Source organism: Anopheles coluzzii, chromosome 2 (assembly GCF_943734685.1).
Source record: "Anopheles coluzzii chromosome 2, AcolN3, whole genome shotgun sequence".
Taxonomy (NCBI): Eukaryota; Metazoa; Arthropoda; class Insecta; order Diptera; family Culicidae; genus Anopheles; species Anopheles coluzzii.
This window is the reverse complement of record NC_064670.1, coordinates 117,145,435-117,165,086: the sequence shown is the minus strand read 5'-3', so window position 1 is coordinate 117,165,086 and position 19,652 is coordinate 117,145,435. Positions and strand designations below refer to the sequence as shown.

General features: G+C 47.4%; 5 protein-coding genes across 12 annotated transcripts; 3 read left to right on the top strand and 2 right to left on the bottom strand.

Moving 5' to 3' along the window:
• Nucleotides 1-924: 924 nt before the first annotated feature.
• On the bottom strand, nt 925-1,485 carry LOC125906836 (E3 ubiquitin-protein ligase synoviolin-like). Its single transcript, XM_049607471.1, has 2 exons — nt 1,277-1,485; nt 925-1,200 (listed from the first exon to the last, which is right to left on the bottom strand). The coding sequence occupies exons 1-2, from the start codon at nt 1,450-1,452 to the stop codon at nt 987-989; spliced, it is 390 nt and encodes a 129-aa protein (XP_049463428.1). The 5' UTR covers nt 1,453-1,485; the 3' UTR covers nt 925-986.
• An 8,981-nt stretch (nt 1,486-10,466) lies between these two features.
• On the top strand, nt 10,467-15,165 carry LOC120948567 (uncharacterized). Of its 8 annotated transcripts, none has more exons than XM_049607464.1 (4): nt 10,469-10,647; nt 13,608-13,690; nt 13,769-14,005; nt 14,083-15,165. In XM_049607464.1, exons 1-4 carry the CDS (start codon nt 10,600-10,602, stop codon nt 14,948-14,950), a joined length of 1,236 nt encoding a protein of 411 aa, XP_049463421.1. In that variant the 5' UTR covers nt 10,469-10,599; the 3' UTR covers nt 14,951-15,165. The 8 variants fall into 8 exon arrangements, with proteins under 8 accessions (XP_049463424.1, XP_049463421.1, XP_049463422.1 ...); XM_049607465.1 differs by having other exon boundaries at nt 10,470-10,632; nt 13,596-13,690; XM_049607466.1 differs by lacking the exon at nt 13,608-13,690 and adding an exon at nt 10,694-10,788 and having other exon boundaries at nt 10,470-10,632.
• Nucleotides 15,166-15,296: 131 nt separating this feature from the next.
• On the top strand, nt 15,297-16,422 carry LOC120948570 (general transcription factor IIF subunit 2). The gene has a single exon (XM_040365051.2). It carries the CDS (start codon nt 15,445-15,447, stop codon nt 16,261-16,263), a length of 819 nt encoding a protein of 272 aa, XP_040220985.1. The 5' UTR covers nt 15,297-15,444; the 3' UTR covers nt 16,264-16,422.
• Nucleotides 16,318-18,012, bottom strand: LOC120948569 (ubiquitin thioesterase OTU1). The gene is made up of 3 exons (XM_040365050.2): nt 17,375-18,012; nt 16,951-17,282; nt 16,318-16,840 (listed from the first exon to the last, which is right to left on the bottom strand). Exons 1-3 carry the CDS (start codon nt 17,775-17,777, stop codon nt 16,628-16,630), a joined length of 948 nt encoding a protein of 315 aa, XP_040220984.1. The 5' UTR covers nt 17,778-18,012; the 3' UTR covers nt 16,318-16,627.
• A 304-nt stretch (nt 18,013-18,316) lies between these two features.
• On the top strand, nt 18,317-19,037 carry LOC120948571 (protein Asterix). Its single transcript, XM_040365052.2, has 3 exons — nt 18,317-18,410; nt 18,487-18,611; nt 18,692-19,037. Exons 2-3 carry the CDS (start codon nt 18,491-18,493, stop codon nt 18,898-18,900), a joined length of 330 nt encoding a protein of 109 aa, XP_040220986.1. The 5' UTR covers nt 18,317-18,410; nt 18,487-18,490; the 3' UTR covers nt 18,901-19,037.
• The last annotated feature ends 615 nt before the right edge of the window (nt 19,038-19,652 follow it).

Below are 19,652 nucleotides of genomic sequence, written 5' to 3'. Positions count from 1 at the left end.
GAGCGGGCAGAACACGCTAGTCCAATTGAAAGCGGCTAATGTTTTAAGACATCGATAGGCGCTTTCGGCCACTAATAAAGATGCCTGAGAGATCCTACCCAGCAGAGGCACACCGAAGACCAGGAGCCAGCGGGTAGAGCGTAGTGGCATGCGGAAGCGATAAATATTCAATTTGCAACCAGCAGGTAAGCCGGTATGCAAGACTAACTCTGCATAACTGCAGCCTCTCTTTGGGGGCTTTCCGAGGCCATGGTAACAGGGGGGGGGGGGGGTACAGCTTCCGGGAATAGGGATTCCCGGCTGGACTAGAAACTTTATTGCTAGGAAATGCACTTGCATTCTAGGGCACTGCTGCTGCCGCATTCTAGGGAATAACATTGACCATCGTACCAGACCAGTCCTTCTCCTGTAGGCTCATCGAGGCTCACACACAAACACAAATTATTGTTCTGTAAATGGGCATCACATTTTACATTCAGCTTTTGCGATGTCCAAGTCCTTCCAACAACAGCAACCGTCGGCATTCTCGTCGCTGTGTGCAATCGGCTCAATGGTGAGGCGCACGTAATGTTATCCTCGTTCCAAATTCAACATTTCATAAACATTAATGATGTATGTACGGTTCCGCTGTGTGTTTGTGATTGCTGCTGTGTATAGGAGACGCACAAGCGTGCTCTAGACGACTGATGGATGGATGCGAGCACGTCAGAGCTTTCCATCTACAAAATCGCCCCTGCTTCTTCACAAGCTTCGGCGTATAACTTTTGGCCGCAGTTTCGCAGGCGACCGTCAAAACAAAGCGAATACCTTGGGACTTACACACTCGGTTTGTCGGTGTTAGACTTTGCTTGCTATGCTACCACGTGCAATTCCGTTTTTGGCCGATGGCACGATAGCACGCATACTAGTCGATCGTGCACGATCGATTCGAGCAGCCGCTTACCGTAGACACGAACCCGCTGCTCGAATAGCGCTCGCGAGCTTAACTACTCTACAAACGATTTCTTCGCCATCCGGCAGCACAGCACGAACAGGAAAAAGGCAACGACTATCCAAAATGTATCGGCCAGTGCCGTATCTCTTGGATCCGGGTCGGCCGGTCCAGTGCAAGACTTGCTGGGTTGGTCCACCCGCGAGCCGATCGGAACGATGCGATGGAATGTACCACACGCAATACGGCACTGGGGACAGGTTTTAGAGCTATGGGGGGAAAGGAAAAGCAGTATCACTTTAGTAATTGTGTCAAATTTACACAAAACTGTATTGTTTATATTACCACTCGAACCACTGCAGCAAACAGTCGGCGTGAAAGATATGCCCGCAGCAGGTAATGCAAACGTCCTTCGCCAGCAGCTCCCAGCAAATCGGACAAATCAGCTCACTGTACGGTGTGTCCGCGTGACAGTACCGCACGAGCGGGTGTGGTTCCTCATCTTCAGCTGCACTTTTCATACCCAACGCATGGAGGTTTTTTTTTGCACGAAAATATAGAACACTCAAAAATTTGGTACCGAAACAGCAAGATCTTTTTTCTATTTTGATTGCAACGAAAGCCTTTTAAGCAGCTCATTCGCATAGCATCCTTTGATGACCATTGCGACCGTAGTGGATTGCGAAGGATTACCCTACCGGTCTACCGTTTTAAACAGAGGGAAGGAAAATAATCATTAATTTTCTTGATTAATTTAGCTTTAAAAGCACTCTCCACGTTGTTTTCAATTCCACTTCCTATTTTTTTTTTTGCTTTTATAAAAAGAAAAAAACTGAATAATTCAGTGCGTTTAAGCTAATTACTCTTGGGAAAGTTTTGTCTAGGACGCCAGGTGGTTCCTATTAGCAACCTCACTCCTACATCGCGCGCTCCCAAAGCCCTCTTCAATCATCTTCGAAGCACAGGAGCTTATCATCACCAGCACTGCCATCATCACCCATCATCGCAATGATTTACTGCCGTGTGGAGCGCAGCAATGTTTACACGAAAGAAAAGCGCTGTCAATGGATTGAATGGAAGGAAAAAGGCCACGCATCCCGGAAAAAACAACACGCATGAAGCATGCACCACACACAGACACACAAACAAACTGCAGTGCAGATGATATCCAATGGAAAACTTTCTATTTTTTGTTGTTTGTTACTTTCCCAATCCCCATTTTCCATCCCACAGAGCTTCTGGATCGTTTTTTTTGTCTTGTTCCTTGAGACCCTTTTTCGAGCACCTACAAATGTCCTTGTCGACTGCGACTGCGAGAGCGAAAAACGAAGAACGACTTCACAGTAGGTGAAAGCATTTCGTTGTCGAAAGTTTCCACCACGCCTCTTCAGCAACTCTACTACGGCAGGGCCGTTTCTACTGCCTAGCATTACCTGCATCACTCGACGCTGCATTTTCCGTCGATGCAGTTTGTGTGTTTTTCTTTAACATTTTCTTGTTTTAACCCCTCCTCGCTGCTGCCCTCCAAAGACTTTCGAGGAGGGGAGGGACATTTGAACATTTGAGAGGTTGCCAAGCGTCAGCCAGCATCTACAGCTGCAATTTATCGACATTCACACACAGCGAACGGTGGTGCTTGGGGTATTGTGTGGAGTGTGGTGGCACTGGCCAAGCTCCCTAGTTTTCAGTTTTGCTAAATCATTCAATGGGAACGCGTCCACTGCTAGGACAAGCTAGCGCGACGAACACTGTGTATAGTGTGCGCGACTGCAAATGAAAATGAACAACGTTTAACAACTTGTAGCAAAGCGGAAAACTTGCCCAACGGGAAGGGCAAATCGTTGCAGCAAACCGGGGGAACCGGGACAGGGAAATGCTTAAAACTTCGGGTCCGGCAACACGGTTTTGCGCGTCGTTCAAAGTCGTCCGCGCAGCAGCAATCGCCTAAAAAGTAAGGGGAAAAGTTTAGCTTCAATTAGCATGAATTATGGATGCGCATCCGGCGTGGAACCGATTCGTCAGAAGGCAAAAGGAAGGACACTTTTTCCCTTTCGTTTCTGCTTTCTCCGCACGCAAACACGCTGTTTACGCGGAACTTTTTCACTTCCCCACGCCGCTCGGTGTGTCGTTATTAAAAATTTCACTCCAAACACACCCTGCGAATGATTACACAATCGACACGGTTCCGCTATTCGTTTTTGCTTCCATTTCTCTCTCTTTTTTGTTGCTCTGATTGTGCTGTCAACTCGATCGCCAACCAGAGCAGAATGCCGGAGGGACTAAGGGAGGAAAAATAATTCTTCAACGGCATTCCACAGCCTCCACAGTGGAGGGAATGGGGCTGTTGAAAAGAAAGGAGAAAACAACAATGGAAAAAGAAAAAAAAGGCGGAACGCATTCCCAATCCCGAGTCCTTCCGGAAGCAGGAAATGGATTTTCCATCGAAACCCATTCCCCAGGACTGTGTCGCACAAAGCCAGCCCAACCCGGGTGGGAGGACAGGCGACACGAAGAAAACTGTGCGACACAAAGTCGGTGTGTCGGTGTGTCGGTGTGTGCTTTCGAAGCTTTCGATCAAAAAGTCGACAAGCCGCGGCCGCGGTAAGAGCACTGTTTGTGTGTGTATGTGTGTTGAAAACAGTGAATCCGTTGCTGTTCAAAACATCTCAGGCGATGTTTGCGTGTGTATGCACCTTTCCCCCGCAGCATTCCACCGTTTTTTCCACATTTTTGCGGTGGAAAGTGTCGGAAAGAAGCCTCCACGAGCTATGCTCGTCAGTGTGCAAGGGGGAAATGAATGCTTCTGGAGGTAAAAAGGGAAGTAAATTTAATTTGAAAGTAAATTTAATTCATCCATTGTTGACGCCACTCATTGAGGGGAGACAGGGAGAGAGAAAGAGAGAGAGAGAGAAAGAGACAGGGAGAGATGAAAATAATGCTGTTTTATAAGGAAACCCCATAAAAAAGGCTCTTAAAATAAAATACACTGCTTGAAGTGAGTAAATCACATGGAGGGATGGGAAAGGAACAGCAAATTAATAAACAAATCGAAAAGAAACCATGCGAAAGAAGTAAAACGTAATAAAAGGAGTAGCATATTAATTAAGAAAGATTACATAATCATTAGTAAATCGAATGCAAGACGGTTATATAATTTAAGAAAGATGCATAAAATAATGTTAAAGAAAGACGTTATAAAAAGAAACAAAAAAGTAAACAAATAAAATTACATGAAACATGTGAAACACACAACAAATGTATGAACAAAATAAATAATAGCCTTGAAATAGGAGAGAAGCATGATAATATTTAAAAAAAAACTGTAAAAACATATTGATAAATAAGAAAATGTTGGTTAAAGTTAATTAAGCACAAAACAATGAAAAATATAAACGAAAACGAGTAAACATGACACTAAAAACGTCATGAAAAGGTAATAAAATTAACAAAACGAATTTGCAAGAAATAAAACAAAGCGATGAAGCAAAAAAAAAACATCCCAAAATGACCAAAAAAACAAGCCAAAATCAAATAAGTCAAAAAAAAGAAAGGCAAAAAAGGGCGCCCAACATAAGGAAGACAAACAAAGCAAATGAATTAAACGATATACAATCGTCTCGTCATAAAATAGGCAAACGAAAACGTAAATTGACAATAAATTAACCTCAACGAAGGGGGACCAAACCAGCAAGCAACAGCCAAAACTCATACCAAAACGTACGAATGGGAAGAAAGATGTACCAACAAAAAAAGGGACAATAATGAAAGTTCAACAGCGAGAAAGAACCCATTCTAACAACATAATTCTTACTTCCAAGCTCCCCTTTGCCTTTGGGCAGTATCTTTTGTTTCATTTTCATAATCCGATCACGTCCCGTGGTGTGAGTGGAGCAAAGCCAAACGAAGGGGAAGGAGGCGAAGAAGGCACTCACCTTTCTTGAGGAAGTTTGCAAAAATCGCTGCATCTTCCTTTTATTTTTTCTTTGTACGTGGAAAAAAGGATGAGACTTCCCTGCCACTCGCCTGCGTGTGGTACGCCCTTTCCTTGGGTTCTTCAGTTCCTCATGCAAAGAGTAGCAAAAAAAAAGACCACCAAGATCAAATTGTACTTGCTGGTCGTCCTCTTCACCATACAAAATGGCAAAGATGATAATATTAATCCGATTAAAACTGTTGTAAGTCAGTTCTGTGAACTATTTCCCAAGGGGAGGAGTGCCTTTTTTGCTCCCTGTTTAAGTCAATTCTTCATTTTGTACGATTTTTTTTACCGCCAAACCGGCATAGGCTCAGTGTCGAACATCGTCATCCTTTTGACTTCTATCATTACTTCCCCCCCACCAACGGGACCACCATGTACGACGATATTATCGCAAAGTTTCAAGCTCATACAAGTGATACAACAACAACAACAACAACAAAACTCACAACATAACAAACTCCTGCAACGAAATCACGTCCATTCTAGTAAAAGCTAAGCCGCTCCGAAGCGGAAATTAAGTTAAGGCTTCCAGGTTCGGTCCTTCGGGCACGATGGAAAGGTCGTGCGCTACTTCCTAGTAAGGCGGCAACCATCGCGCAAAATTGTTGGAAAAGAGCACGGGACAAGAGCCTGCCAGAAAGAAAGAAAGAAAAAAAGGAGCTAGCCAACAGGACAGGACTGGAATCACTCACAGTCGCGCAAGACGTGCCACATACACACATAGAGAGATGCTTTATCTCCTTGCCATGAAGTGACGAGAGTGTGTGTGTGTCATGATTAAGACATCGCTTACCATCATCAGTACACACACACACACAGCCGAGATAGGGATCGCTTTTCAGCGCGTCCGTCTTTTTGCAACATTCTGTGTGAAAAGGCCTGTGTGCCGGGGGGTAGAAGAGCAGGAAGGAGTGAATATCTGTCCCTCGGGAGCTTCTGCCAGCACGAAGAGCTCGTTTTGAAAAGACAACACTACAGCGGCACCGGTTGCGTGTCTAGGCGGTTCACACCGGGACCAAGTCTACGGCCAATCTAGGACAAAACTCTCCCTCCCTCCCGACGACCACGTGTAACAAAGTCAGGCACCAACAACACGAGCCGTTCGTCCTTCAGCCTTCTGCGTCCTTTTTTCCTGCTTCTGCTGCTGTTTAATGTTACTGGGACAAATTTTGAAGATGCATTCAGTGTCGCTTGACGTACTGTGGCCGTACAGCAAGTGGGAAAGGCAAACGATGATGAAACGATGCGCCTTTATGCCTTCGATGCCCTGCGGCTGACATCGTCACCCCGCCGCGAACGGTTGATGTATGTGCGCAACATGTGTGTGTGTGTGTGTGTGTGCTTTTGTGTGTGCTCTGTGCCCTTCATTTCGGACCCACAGCCACAACCACATCACCGTGTGCAAATGGTCCCAGAATGCAAAACGTGTCACTTTTCGGTCCGTTTTCTTCAGCCCCAGCTTGGCTCAGGAGAGTCCATTTAATGGAGGCGCCTTGTCACTCACGTGCTCGAGCGCTCTGCTCGGAGAAGCTGGGTGCTAGCTTCGGTGGACCCCGGTTCTGTAAAAGTGTGTGACACAGAGGCAGAGTGGATGACTCAATTTGCATAGATGACTGCGCCAGATAATGCGTTCCGGGGGTTTCCGGGGCGTGTGCTATAGTTTGCTGCACCATGCGTTACTTCCCAGGCAGCGCCAGTGCGGGGGCACACACTGTCCCGGCAGGGAACTAATTGATAAAAGTTAGCAGCGCTCACTAACGATACCAAAGTGTCATAGAGAGAACGTTAAATGGAATTATAAGCCCTGACACTTGGTTGGAAGGTGGCTAGTCAGCTGTTATCATACGACGCAATCAGGACGTGGTGCTAGACGACTCAAACATGCTTCTTCAAGCATGGTTTTGCTAAAACGTCTTTAAAAATGAACTTTTAATGCTTTAACAGCGCGGCCATTCATAACACACCATGACCCATAAATATTAATTTTCCAAAAGGGGTGATTGTACCCCACCGCCGGCGGAAAAAGCCAAAACCAGCCGGGCCGAATGCTGCAGCTAATTTAATTAATGAGATTCTCATTGTCTCAAGCATTGGCAAAGATGTTTCATTGATTTAAATGCCTTTCTTTGGTTTTTAATGTGTTTCCGTTTCCCCGCTGAGGCAATGTAACAGCTCTATTTCGTAGCCTCCCGCCGTTGTCGGGGAGAACAAGCCTAACCAACGGGGAGGAGAGTAGGCCTTGGTTATACAGACTGGTTCGCTCGTAACGAACTACTACACCCGAGAAGCAGTTAATTTCTGATTAAAAATTCCATTACAACGGAGGGGAGAAGACGTGGCGCTGGACTCGTGGTCTTCGGGCCGCTATGCCTGGAGGGAAATCGAACAGCCAGGCCAGCCAGCGAGCGAGCAGCCACCAATTTTCCGGGCTGAAATATGAGGCCTCGGGGTTGGTTAACTTCTGCACTGCACATCGCGCCACTGTTTGTTCGTTCGTCCTCCCATTAATGGCCGATCGGAATGGGTTTTTGCGTACATTTGGGCAGAAGAGTATTTGCCCGCTGGCACTGGTCCTTTTATCTTTCACGCTGGATGGGTGAGAAAGTTCCGCCATAAATAAGATCATAAATCAAAATTTAACTTTCACACCTTTCGGCTCGTGCGCCAACCGTGGTTGGTTGGTCGGTCGATCGGTTACGTTTCAAGGTATGTGCACCACAGCGTGTGTTTGGATTGTTTTCGCTAGGAAGGGAAGAAGAAAAAATCGGGACAAATTATAACGGCAAGTTTTGGGGCGCCCATCCAGCCAGTTGGATAGTTTCCAAATTCGCTTGTTTATGATGACTTTAAATTTGCGCTTACATGTGTGTTTGGTCCGAATGGCGCTGTCCCACGCTACTGTTCTGCCGCAGGCTCTACATCCGCGCACGGTCAGGTGAAAATAAATCAACCCACAGAAGGCTACTTTCCCTCGGTTTTGCTGGAAATGGTTACGGTTGTTTTTTTCCCACTACCACACACACAGGAGCTCATTGACTCATGCTCGACCACAACAACCGGACGGGACGGAGCGGCTCACACGAGTTACGACCGAAAATGGTACCCGTGGCACCCGACATGGCACCCGGCGACCACCTAAACCAGCAGACAATACAGTCGGGGCCACAGTAAGCACTTCCCATCCATGGCCACAAACCCCCAGATGTGCCGTTTCGCCTGCCGGACCCTCCCAAATGAGAGCGGGCGCGCGCACACGGTAATGTGCAACTTTTTCACCGGAAACGACCAAAACCCTACCACCCGTCGGAACCACACGTCGTGCACATTAATCAATGCTGTTTTTTCCCCTCTCCTCGCCTCCCAGAAGGACCAGAAAGGATGGATGCCGATCCGGAAGTAAAAGCACTCCAGGCAGCAACACTCACCCTGTGGCTACTAGATGCTGCTGTCGGTCGTCTTCTGGAGGAGATTCACGATTTCACGGCTGGCCACGATGGGCTGTGTCAAATGCCTGCAAACGGTCGTACAATAATCCAACCAACAAAAAAAAACCGCACACCGCAACCATAAACACGTGTGCGATTGTCGTCACTTGAAGGGAACGGGGCTACTTATGAGCTGCCCTTTCGCTTACACACACACTCACACAGCACTAAGGATGGAAGATTATGAAGATTGTTCACCCGTAATGGGCCACCCGGATTACGGTTCATTCCTTTCCGTCGTAATATACCGCACACACACACACACACACACACACACACACACACACGTTCACTTACACTGGTTTATGCACCCCTTTGAGCGAAAGGACACACATGTGTCTGGGTCACAGAATCGTAAGCTCTCGCATACGTAAGATTCGCGGCCGCGTGTACCAACCGGAAGTGTCGTTGTCCTACGCAAAACCGATCCGGACATCCGAACGCGACGAATACCCCCGGTCGACTGCTGGGAATCGGGACAACCTACCGCAATCAGCCACACAAAAGGGCACACACGCGACGGAATGCCGAGCGGACGACTAACTGTAAGGGTTTGGTCCTCCCCCGACCCGATCCTGGCAGGCGAAAGTATCATCTGTGCGGTAAAAACATTCACCCGAGTGTTGCCGCGGACGCATCGTTCGTACCTGCGCAGTTGGTACGAGTCGCCGTCTGCCTGCTTTCCGGAATGGCAGCTATGTTTTGGCGCTTTTTTGCCACAGAAGCGTTGCGTTCGTTACTCCGAGGTAGTAGTACTACTTTTGCGGAAGCACGAGGGAAATAGTATCACTGCACTGAACTGCTGCTCTACAGTGGGGATGCCACAACAACACAACACACACGCACACTTTTCGTAGCCTGCTTGGACGTTTAAATTAGTGATGGGAAAAAAGAAGTTTTGAAAATGAAGGTCCGGAATCGGTTTCGAAATTTGGTTCCGGAAGCGAAATTGGCTCCGAAATCAGGATTGGCTCCGAAATCAGAATCGGTTACGAAACGGAGTCGGTTTCGGCATCTCAATAAGAATAGACGTTTGGGTCCATTGAGGCTACGTATTGATAGCCGCAAACAATCAAAATTTACTAGTAAACGATCCATTCTTATGGAGATTCCCGGACTGATCACGTTTCTGAGCGTTTCTACATACACCGAGAATGTAGCTGAGAAAATAACTGACAGCATGCTTTGACAGCGACTGACAGCATTTTCGGTGAGAGAATTCTCCTCGGCATGCAAAGAACGATGGAGCTGAGAAAAAATTGAATTGGCAGTTTATAGCGATCGATCAATTATAGTTTGCATTTTTGCCGTCTAATAATCGTAGATATATTATTAAAAAGTAAAAGAAACTTTTTTGATTTCATTTTAGCGATTGAAATGGATTTTTTAAACATCATTTTAAAAGTCCCATCTCGGCACTTTTCAGAGCTTCTACACACACCAGCGTGAGAAACCGGTTGTCAATTCTCTCACAGCCATCTCTCAGCTGCAGTCTCGGTGTATGTAGAAACGCTCTCTGAAATTTCTTATATCAAGATCTAATTCTCATTCCAGAGCTGATTCAATTTCTGGAGTCAATCCTGATTCCGTTACTGGAGCGAATTGCGATTCCCATGTCGCTTCCGATTCCGGAGCCGATTCTGATCGTGGAATCGATTCCGGAGACGACTGCGAAATCGCTTCTGGAATCATCTCCGGAATGGACTCTGGAATCGGAATCAATTCCAACATCTGAAATGGCTTCGGAACTGATTCCGAATACGGAATCGGAATAGGGTATGTCCATTCCGAGCTACCACCACTAGTTTTAATTGCCAAACTGACAAAATGGGCGGTTTAATCAATTCAATTGTTATTTGAATAAAACTTCTAGATTTGGAGCGAATAGTGAATTATTCTCAGTAAAAAGCCTTTAAGCAGATATTATTTTACTAGTATTTCGCGGTTCACTACACTGAACAACACCGTTCAACTCCATATGGCACGTGTGTCTTTTCTTTGCCCCTCCATCAAACGCTCTCGATCATCCGTGATGTTCGAATATCCGGCGTTTGTTGTCATTTCGCTGTGCGAAAGGGAGAAGAGAACATCCACTGGACGTGTCGGTTGGTGGTGGTGGTGGTGCAGAGAAGACATATTTGCCACTTCAAGCCGCTGCTCGAGAGCCGGGTTTGTTTTGATAGCGGACGAAACAGGGGTGCAGAATGCCGACAAACAACGCACGTTCTTCGAACGGGGTACAATTCGCCTACGTAAGCTTATCGCCAATAACGTCTATCTAACGTATCGATTGAACAGATACAATTTCAGGGTCCAACGAGGCGCCCTCCCTTGCGGAACGATCCAGAACAGCTGGTGTCGATCAGAGACAACACAACCGGCCCGAACATGACGTAAGTAAATAATGCACCGGTTAAGCATGGCCAAAGGAAGAGAACTTCTTTCCAATGCCCATTTGTTTGCCATTACAGCACAGACGGAGACATCCATAATTCAGAGGGAAATAAAAGTGTTGCGTCTAGTTTTGCTTCCGAGCGTAACAATTCAGCTGCTGTCGCCGAATGCACGGATGATGAGGATCCTTCTTTTAAGAAGGAAGGAAGTTATGCTCCCCAGGAGGAACAGGTACGAAGGAAGCCAGCAAACTCAAAGAAAACCCAGAAAAACAATTATCGTGATAGAGCCAGCACACCAGGCCCGAACATGACGTAAGTAAATATTGCACTAGTTAGGCGTGACCAAAGGAAGATAAGTTGTTTCTAAAGCTGTTGTTTTACCATTACAGCACGAACGGAAACATCCATAGTTCAGAGGGAATTAAAAACTTATCGACTACTTTTGCTTCCCAGCGTAACGATTCGGCTACTGTCGGCGAATGCACGGATGATGAGGACTCTTCTTATGACGAGGAAGGAAGCTATGCTCCCCAAGAAAGTGAAGTAACAACTAACACAGCAAACCCGAAGGAAAAGCCGACACCTGCACCAACGCTGGAAACGGAGAACAGTGGAGGGAGTACCTGGATTGGTGGATGGACAACTGTGATAGTTATTATAATTGCCTTCCTCGTTTGTTTCATGCCACAAAGCAAACCGGTGGAAGGTGAACCATTCTATAAGCTAGGAACCACCTACCCAACCGTAGATCAAAACCTGTGGCAGATGCTGAGCGTTAGTGTGCGGCGTGCCATCACCACCGTCGACAATCCTGAACCCGGAACTATACTGTTCCTCCACTACGGCCCCACCGGCATACTGGACGGGCTCATTGACAGTGTGATCGCGGTAACGACCAGCCACTTTGGGAACACGGACGCGATCCGGCTGCCCGGCGCACACTTCAAGCGGTCCGACATCCAGCAAGACTTTAGCGTGTTTGTGGCGCAGCAAAAGGAAGCCTTACGGCAGCGAAGCGTAATGCTGGTGCGAAATCTTGAGGATGTGCCGGCACGGTCAGCTCGAGCATTCCACACGATTTGTGACACGCAGGAGCCACTGGTGGGCAGGGCGGTCATTTATCTAACGCTCGATATGGCCAAGGCAGCTGGTATGCACGAGCCGAGCAATGTCAGTGCCACAGAGGAAGCGGAACGCTTGTTGCAGAAGTTGTGGGGAGATTCGTTAGAACCGGCAGTGCTAGGACCGCTGATTACCCGGCTGACGGATAATGTGTTCCGGATTGTTTGAGGAAGTTAGCTGGTAGAGAGGACCAGGAAAGCGGTTGTGTTCCCATCGGATGATTCGAAATCCTCGTACGCCGGAATATTGCGATTATTGCATCCGATTGCGTGTCCAAGGCATGTGAAACTGTTCTTTAAATTAAAGCCTAAATTTTTGTTCGGACGATAGAGATTTTTCCCACATAGCTAAGACGAATAAATGAACTAATTCGCATGGAACCACTTGCTGTTGTCATGCTGTCGAAGAGAAAAAAAATTGTAAACAATATGCTCCTTCTCTTTTCCACTACCGATCTGTCACGCTTCTTGCGCTCCCAGATGTTTGCACTAACACCAAGGTGGATTAAAAATATCAGGTGGTGGATTAGGGCCTTTGGGGGGTCGCCATAGTTGAGGGACTTTACGTCATTTTAGAACCGTTGACCATTGGTTTCCGCACACAAAGCTTAGCAAATATAAGGCCGAAAATACACGGACCGGAATTTCGCGGCCGCGGAATTCCGCTTGCTGAAAAATGTATGGATATGACAGTTCGGGAAAGTTGCCGTTGACACTTTGTATATGGGTTTGACAGCAGGCGGAATTCCGCGGCCGCGAAATTCCGGTCCGTGTATTTTCGGCCTAACAGATTTCTTTGTTATTATGTGCATTTTAGTGTGTCTATTGATTTTATCGAAAAAACGTAATATATTAACAAAAGATTTGATGATTTGTTTATGCACGAAATTTAAAATCATGCTAGCATGAGTTCTAATCTCAAGTAAATTGTCCATGCGGCTCGTAGATAATGAGGAATTAAGGTAAAAATTGAAAAAAAAAATAATGATTTCTTAATTTTTATCATCAAAAATGTCGAAAACACAAAGAATTCTAGAATAAATTCACAGAATAACACAAAATAACACACTTTAATGTATGTTTCAATGTTAAATAAGAACTCTTCTTCTTCTTTGGCTCAACAACCGATGTCGGTCAAGGCCTGCCTCTACCCACTTGTGGGCTTGGCTTTCAGCGACTAATTGATTCCCCACATAGCGGGATAGTCAGTCCTACGTATGGCGGCGCGGTCTATTTGGGGCTTGAACTCATGACGGGCATGTTGTTAAGTCGTACGAGTTGACGACTGTACTACGAGACCTGAGAAATAAGAACTCCCAAAGTTCAAAATATATTTTTAAAGAATGTTTATTCGAAAAAATGGGGTAGATAAATTATATGAACAAATTTAATTAATGTAAACAAAGTTTGAATCCTGGGGACCTTACGTCAAGTGACGAATTGTCAAAATGCACTAGAGTCCACCACCTGATATTTTACAATCCACCTTGGTTGGTGGTGGTGGTGGTGCAGAGAAGACATATTTGCCACTTCAAGCCGCTGCTCGAGAGCCGGGTTTGTTTTGATAGCGGACGAAACAGGGGTGCAGAATGCCGACAAAAAACGCAGGTTCTTCGAAAGGGGTACAATTCGCCTACGTAAGCTTATCGCCAATAACGTCTATCTAACGTATCGATTGAACAGATACAATTTCAGGGTCCAACGAGGCGCCCTCCCTTGCGGAACGATCCAGAACAGCTGGTGTCGATCAGAGACAACACAACCGGCCCGAACATGACGTAAGTAAATAATGCACCGGTTAAGCATGGCCAAAGGAAGAGAACTTCTTTCCAATGCCCATTTGTTTGCCATTACAGCACAGACGGAGACATCCATAATTCAGAGGGAAATAAAAGTGTTGCGTCTACTTGTGCTTCCGAGTGTAACAATTCGGCTGCTGTCGCCGAATGCACGGATTATGAGGATGCTTATTTTAAGAAGGAAGGAAGCTATGCACCCCAAGAGGAAAAAGTAAGAAGGAAGCCAGCAAACTCAAAGAAAACCCAGAAAAACAATTATCGTGATAGAGCCAGCACACCAGGCCCGAACATGACGTAAGTAAATATTGCACTGGTTAGGCGTGACCAAAGGAAGATAAGTTGTTTCTAAAGCTGTTGTTTTACCATTACAGCACGAACGGAAACATCCATAGTTCAGAGGGAATTAAAAACTTATCGACTACTTTTCCTTCCGAGCGTAACGATTCGGCTACTGCCGGCGAATGCACGGATGATGAGGACTCTTCTTATGACGAGGAAGGAAGCTATGCTCCCCAAGAAAGTGAAGTACCAACTAACACAGCAAACCCGAAGGAAAAGCCGACACTTGTTGGGATTGTATATGTTGGGAGTACTGTGATAGTTATTATAATTGCCTTCCTCGTTTGTTTCATGCCACAAAGCAAACCGGTGGAAGGTGAACCATTCTATAAGCTAGGAACCACCTACCCAACCGTAGATCAAAACCTGTGGCAGATGCTGAACGTTAGTGTGCGGCGTGCCATCACCACCGTCGACAATCCTGAACCCGGAACCATACTGTTCCTGCACTACGGCCCCACCGGCATACTGGACGGGCTCATTGACAGTGTGATCGCGGTAACGACCAGCCACTTCGGGAATACGGACGCAATCCGGCTGCCCGGCGCACACTTCAAGCGGTCCGACATCCAGCAAGACTTTGGCGTGTTTGTGGCGCAGCAAAAGGAAGCCTTACGGAAGCGAAGCGTAATGCTGGTGCGAAATCTTGAAGATGTGCCGGCACGGTCAGCTCGAGCATTCCACACGATTTGTGACACGCAGGAGCCACTGGTGGGCAGGGCGGTCATTTATCTAACGCTCGATATGGCCAAGGCAGCTGGTATGCACGAGCCGAGCAATGTCAGTGCCACAGCGGAAGCGGAACGCTTGTTGCAGAAGCTGTGGGGAGATTCGTTAGAACCGGCAGTGCTAGGACCGCTGATTACCCGGCTGACGGATAATGTGTTCCGGATTGTTTGAGGAAGTTAGCTGGTAGAGAGGTCCAGGAAAGCAGCGGTTGTGTTCCCATCGGAGGATTCGAAGTCCTCGCACGCCGGAATATTGCGATTATTGCATCCGATTGCGTGTCCAAGACATGTGAAACTGTTCTTTAAATTAAAGCATAAATTTTTGTTCGGACGATAGAGATTTTTCCCACAAAGCTAAGACGAATAAATGAACTAATTCGCATGGAACCGCTCGCTGTTGTCATGCTGTCGAAGAAGAAAAAACTGTAAACAATATGTTCCTTCTCTTTTCCACTACTGATCTGTCACGCTTCTTGCGCTCCCAGATGTTCGCACCAACACTGTCGCACGTTTCGCACATCTGTCAAACGACGTACCACAGCAGCAAGCGAAAGGTGAAGACGCGCGCGGTACCCCTGATACGCAGATACGTTTTCCACACAGTTTGTTTTTCCCCCGAAGGTTTCCCATTGTTTTCCGCACGCTTGTCCGCACCCGGCAGTCCCAATGTCCAAGGAAGCGGAAGCGATTCGCGTCGACAAGGAGCTCGACCTGTCGAACGCGGGTCGCGGCGTGTGGCTGGTGAAGGTGCCGAAGTACATTGCCAACAAGTGGGAAAAGGCACCGGGCAACATCGAGGTGGGCAAGCTGAAGATTTCCAAACAGGTCGGCCAGAAGGCGCAGGTGTCGCTGACGCTGTCCGACGCGGTCATCAACATCGATCCGGCCGAGGAGATACCGCGCGACCACCGGCTGGACGTGTCGGTCGTGACCAAGCAGACGCTCGGCGTGTTTTCGCACGCCGTTACGACCACGCGGGACGATCCGGTGCCGGAGTGCGAGAAGCAGTACATGGAGGGCCGGATCGTGCAGAAGCTGGAGTGCCGCCCGTACGCCGACCACTGCTACATGAAGATGAAGCTCGAATCGATCCGCAAAGCGTCCCAGCCGGCCCGGCAGGTGAAGTCGCTTGAGAAGATCGTGCACAACTACAAGCCCGTCTCCGACCACAAGCACAACATCGAGGACCGGGAGCGCAAGAAGGCGGAGGGCAAGAAGAGCCGGGACGACAAGAACGCCGTGCTCGACATGCTGTTCAACGCGTTCGAGAAGCACCAGTATTACAACATTAAGGATCTGGTGCGCATTACGCGGCAACCGATCAGCTACCTGAAGGAGATACTGAAGGAGGTGTGCGACTACAACATGAAAAACCCGCACAAAAACATGTGGGAGCTGAAGAAGGAGTACCGGCACTACAAGGAGGACGACAAGAAGGACGACGACACGACCAAGGACACGATGTCGGACAGTGATAGCGACTGAGGTGGATGTGATATGGCGCTTTCCGTCTGGCGTTAACGCGGGTACGCGGCCGGACAAGCTGCTGCGAACTGATGCACGATGTTTATTCACGCGGTTATTTAACATAAATACACAAACAAAATGGGGCTAAAAAAGAAGTAGAGCATTTTCCAAACCTGAGTGGATTCGTGTGTGTGTGTTTGCGCCCGTCACGCGACGAGGACACTTCGAGGGGGGAGAGGGGAGTGATAAAATCAATTCTACTATTCCGAAAACCAGACATACACAATTGCACCAACCTGTTGGGGGGAAACCTAGAGCGAAGATTTGTGTCACAATTTTGGGAAGAGAAGCTACAAAAGGCGATTGAAGCATCCCCCACCGGTTAAACCTCGCCAAAGTTAACGTGGCCCGTCTTTTGCGCGTGCTGTTGCGCCTCCACCTGGCCCTTGAGGAAGCAGTCGCAGTCTATGCACTTGAGGGTGAACTTGTTCACGTCCGTGTACTGGCGGGCAGATTTGGCTTCCTTGGCTAGCTGTTCCGCCTGCTGGTACACCGATTGGTCTTCGATTGGGAAGATCGTCTTTGGTGCGTCACCCTAAAATGAGGCATGGTCGATTGGTGAACGATACAGGAGACGCGAAACCACAGCGAATTGCGGGCCCAGTGTCGTTTTTGTTTTGAATTTACGAAGTTGCATTTACTCACGTTCGTTGATTCCAGGTACAGAGGGTCGTAGTGAATGCCGTCGAACAGCAGGAACCCGCGCATGCCATAGTTCTTGTCCTCGCCGAACCGATTGATGATGGCATTCGTGATATCGACCACGTCAAACTCGAGCCCGTAGTACGCGGACAGGATGGACACTTCGATCGCACCGCCCCACGATTCGGGCTGCAGTATCCAGGCACAGTATTCATCATTCGGCCGTCCGAGGATTCCCTCGTTGTACTCGTGCTTGTCCCCGTTCACCGTGCTGGCGATTATCTGCCTCATGTACTGAGCACCGTCCGGGTCAACCTTTCCCGTGATAACGTACCCTGGCGAATGGAATGAGAAACGATGAGAATGAAGCAAACACAGCTGGGTGACGCGCAAACACGACTAATCTCTTCCATCACCCCTCCCTTACCTATGCTCGTGAACAGGCAAGAGTTATCCGACGGTACGACGCACTTCAGCAGTATGCCGCCACTTTCCGTGCCCTGGGCCGCCAGCTCCTTTGCCAGCTTCTCGTCCTGCTCCAGCCGCTTCGTCGCTTCCAGCTGCTTGCGCTCCTCCTCGGTCAGCGACTTTTCCTCCACGATCAGCGTATCGCCATTGCTGATGCCCGACGCGAGCACCTGGTTCGCTTCGTTCGACAGGTCGAGCGGTTTGAACGGGGGAAACCCAAGCACGACGTGCAGCGCGTCACCCGGAATGTTGGTCAGCTCGACGATCCGCGTCTTCAGGTCACCGACGGTCGTCGTTTCCGCCAGCTTGCTCACAATATGCTGCTGGCCCGATTTGGTTTTGAGCTTCAGTGAAAACCCCATCCCTGGTTAGGTGTGGTGGCTAGCGCGCTATCACTGCTGGTGTGGAAGGCGTACGGGACCACACAGGTGAGAAATTTTGCTGCAGAATGCCTCGATGGTGCGCCACACGCTACGTAGCGAGTGTCATGTAATGGTTCTCTGTGATGGATTCGCTAATTTTCCAATGGTTCCTAAAGTGTTGTTTTTCTCTCTTCCTGGTTGTTTTCCCGAAATAAATTAAAAATAATCAACAATGACGTTTGACGTTGCGCAAGTGATACGGGGGAAAGCGTGCAAGAAAATAAGCCACGAGGACAATTTTTGCAAGCAACCAGCAGCTTGTTATTTGTCATCGATTGATCGCGTGGATGACGGCACGAATTAAAGTTTTATTTAGAGATAAAAAACAACTTTATATCATGCATTTAATGTTGTAATGCTGATTTTAACTACTAACTTTCACTAATTGAGGTAGCGCACGATCATTCGTTTTAAAACAAAAAAGAAATAATTTTAACTTGTTTATCATTGCTACTCCGGACGAAGAAACGTCAAATTTCCACTCTATTTTGGTGCCACTTTGCGGTCAGCTGTCACGGTGAGCGGATATCTCTCAATTGGTCGAATTGAACACAATTTTCCATCCCAATTCAGGTAAAATTGAACAATTCTAAATGAAATTATCGGTCTACCCTTTGCTGACATGATTATTTATTCACCCGTTACACAGAACAATGACGCTGCTAATCAATCCCCGCCGCCCGGAGAAGGTGCACCGCTACAAACCCGTCGACTCGGCCAACCAGGGTGCTGGAGTAGGGGACGATCTAATGCCAGATTACATGAATATCTTGGGTATGTTTTGCCTCGGTTGCTTCATTTGTCTCTAGTCGACTGCTGCCTAATACACGACACGCGTTCCCTCCCTTGCACAGGTATGATATTCTCCATGTGTGGTCTCATGATGAAGTTGAAATGGTGCGCCTGGCTGGCGCTGTACTGTTCCTGCATTAGCTTCGCTAACTCCCGGATTTCAGACGATGCCAAACAGGTGCTGTCCTCCTTCATGCTCAGTGTTAGTGCCGTCGTGATGTCGTACCTTCAGAACCCGACACCGATGACACCGCCCTGGCAGTCGATGTAGTTTTGGACGGCGCGGGAAACGGTACACACATACAAAAACACACAATCGTATGTCCAAAGCACAGAGAAACAATCGATTTAAGCAACACCTTTTTTGAATAAGATTAACCATCCCGGTCTTGTGGTACAGTGGACAAAGTTGTGCACCGTTTCGAATACGCAATCCGAATATGTACGAGAGCAAATACGGGTAAGCTTTTGTTAAAATTAATTTAGTTTTTCTATTTGAACAGAGCTATGTAAAGCAACTGCAAAGTTCTCATAATCCTAGGGGCATTACAAATCGTTGTGATCGTGGAATTGGACAATGTCTTCATTTCTATTCATGATCAATGTTAGAATCAATACATTTTAACACGGTTCAGTTCTGATACATATTCAAATGTTGTGTTGGTCATAAACCTTTTGTGACCTGATCCGGCGTTGAGACTGAGCTTGGTTCAACTTCGACTCATTTCGGCCCTGGATGTGAATTTCAACATATACTAGAACGTATTCCAAGCATGAAGCCATTAATTCGGATTGCCCCAATCCAACTATTCAAATTCAAAAGACTTTCTCGGAACTGGTTCCGAATCTTTCCTTGTCCCTACTTCTATCCTATGTTTCTCGACTTGCTTTCCTAATGAGCGCCTGTAGCATGTGGAAGAGTGCTTGTTTAGTCACATTTTCGCCCTAAAACTCAAGCCGAATAATCATACCATCTCCATCGCTCCCTCCGTTATGTGATATTGATCACCTTCATCTCAACCC

Bases quoted from the DNA above. Each gene is read 5' to 3' on its own strand.
- LOC120948567 (XM_040365042.2), top strand. From the start codon at position 10,600: ATGCCGACAAACAACGCACGTTCTTCGAACGGGGTACAATTCGCCTAC. The intron at 10,648-10,705 runs GTAAGCTTATCG...ATACAATTTCAG, and splicing joins ACGGGGTACAATTCGCCTAC to GGTCCAACGAGGCGCCCTCC. The intron at 10,789-10,866 runs GTAAGTAAATAA...TTGCCATTACAG, and splicing joins ACAACCGGCCCGAACATGAC to CACAGACGGAGACATCCATA.
- LOC120948571 (XM_040365052.2), top strand. From the start codon at position 18,491: ATGACGCTGCTAATCAATCCCCGCCGCCCGGAGAAGGTGCACCGCTAC. The intron at 18,612-18,691 runs GTATGTTTTGCC...TCCCTTGCACAG, and splicing joins AGATTACATGAATATCTTGG to GTATGATATTCTCCATGTGT.
- LOC125906836 (XM_049607471.1), bottom strand. From the start codon at position 1,452: ATGAAAAGTGCAGCTGAAGATGAGGAACCACACCCGCTCGTGCGGTAC. The intron at 1,201-1,276 runs GTAATATAAACA...TTCCCCCCATAG, and splicing joins TTGCTGCAGTGGTTCGAGTG to CTCTAAAACCTGTCCCCAGT.
- LOC120948570 (XM_040365051.2), top strand. From the start codon at position 15,445: ATGTCCAAGGAAGCGGAAGCGATTCGCGTCGACAAGGAGCTCGACCTG.
- LOC120948569 (XM_040365050.2), bottom strand. From the start codon at position 17,777: ATGGGGTTTTCACTGAAGCTCAAAACCAAATCGGGCCAGCAGCATATT. The intron at 17,283-17,374 runs GTAAGGGAGGGG...TCCATTCGCCAG, and splicing joins TTGCCTGTTCACGAGCATAG to GGTACGTTATCACGGGAAAG. The intron at 16,841-16,950 runs GTGAGTAAATGC...GCCTCATTTTAG, and splicing joins TGTACCTGGAATCAACGAAC to GGTGACGCACCAAAGACGAT.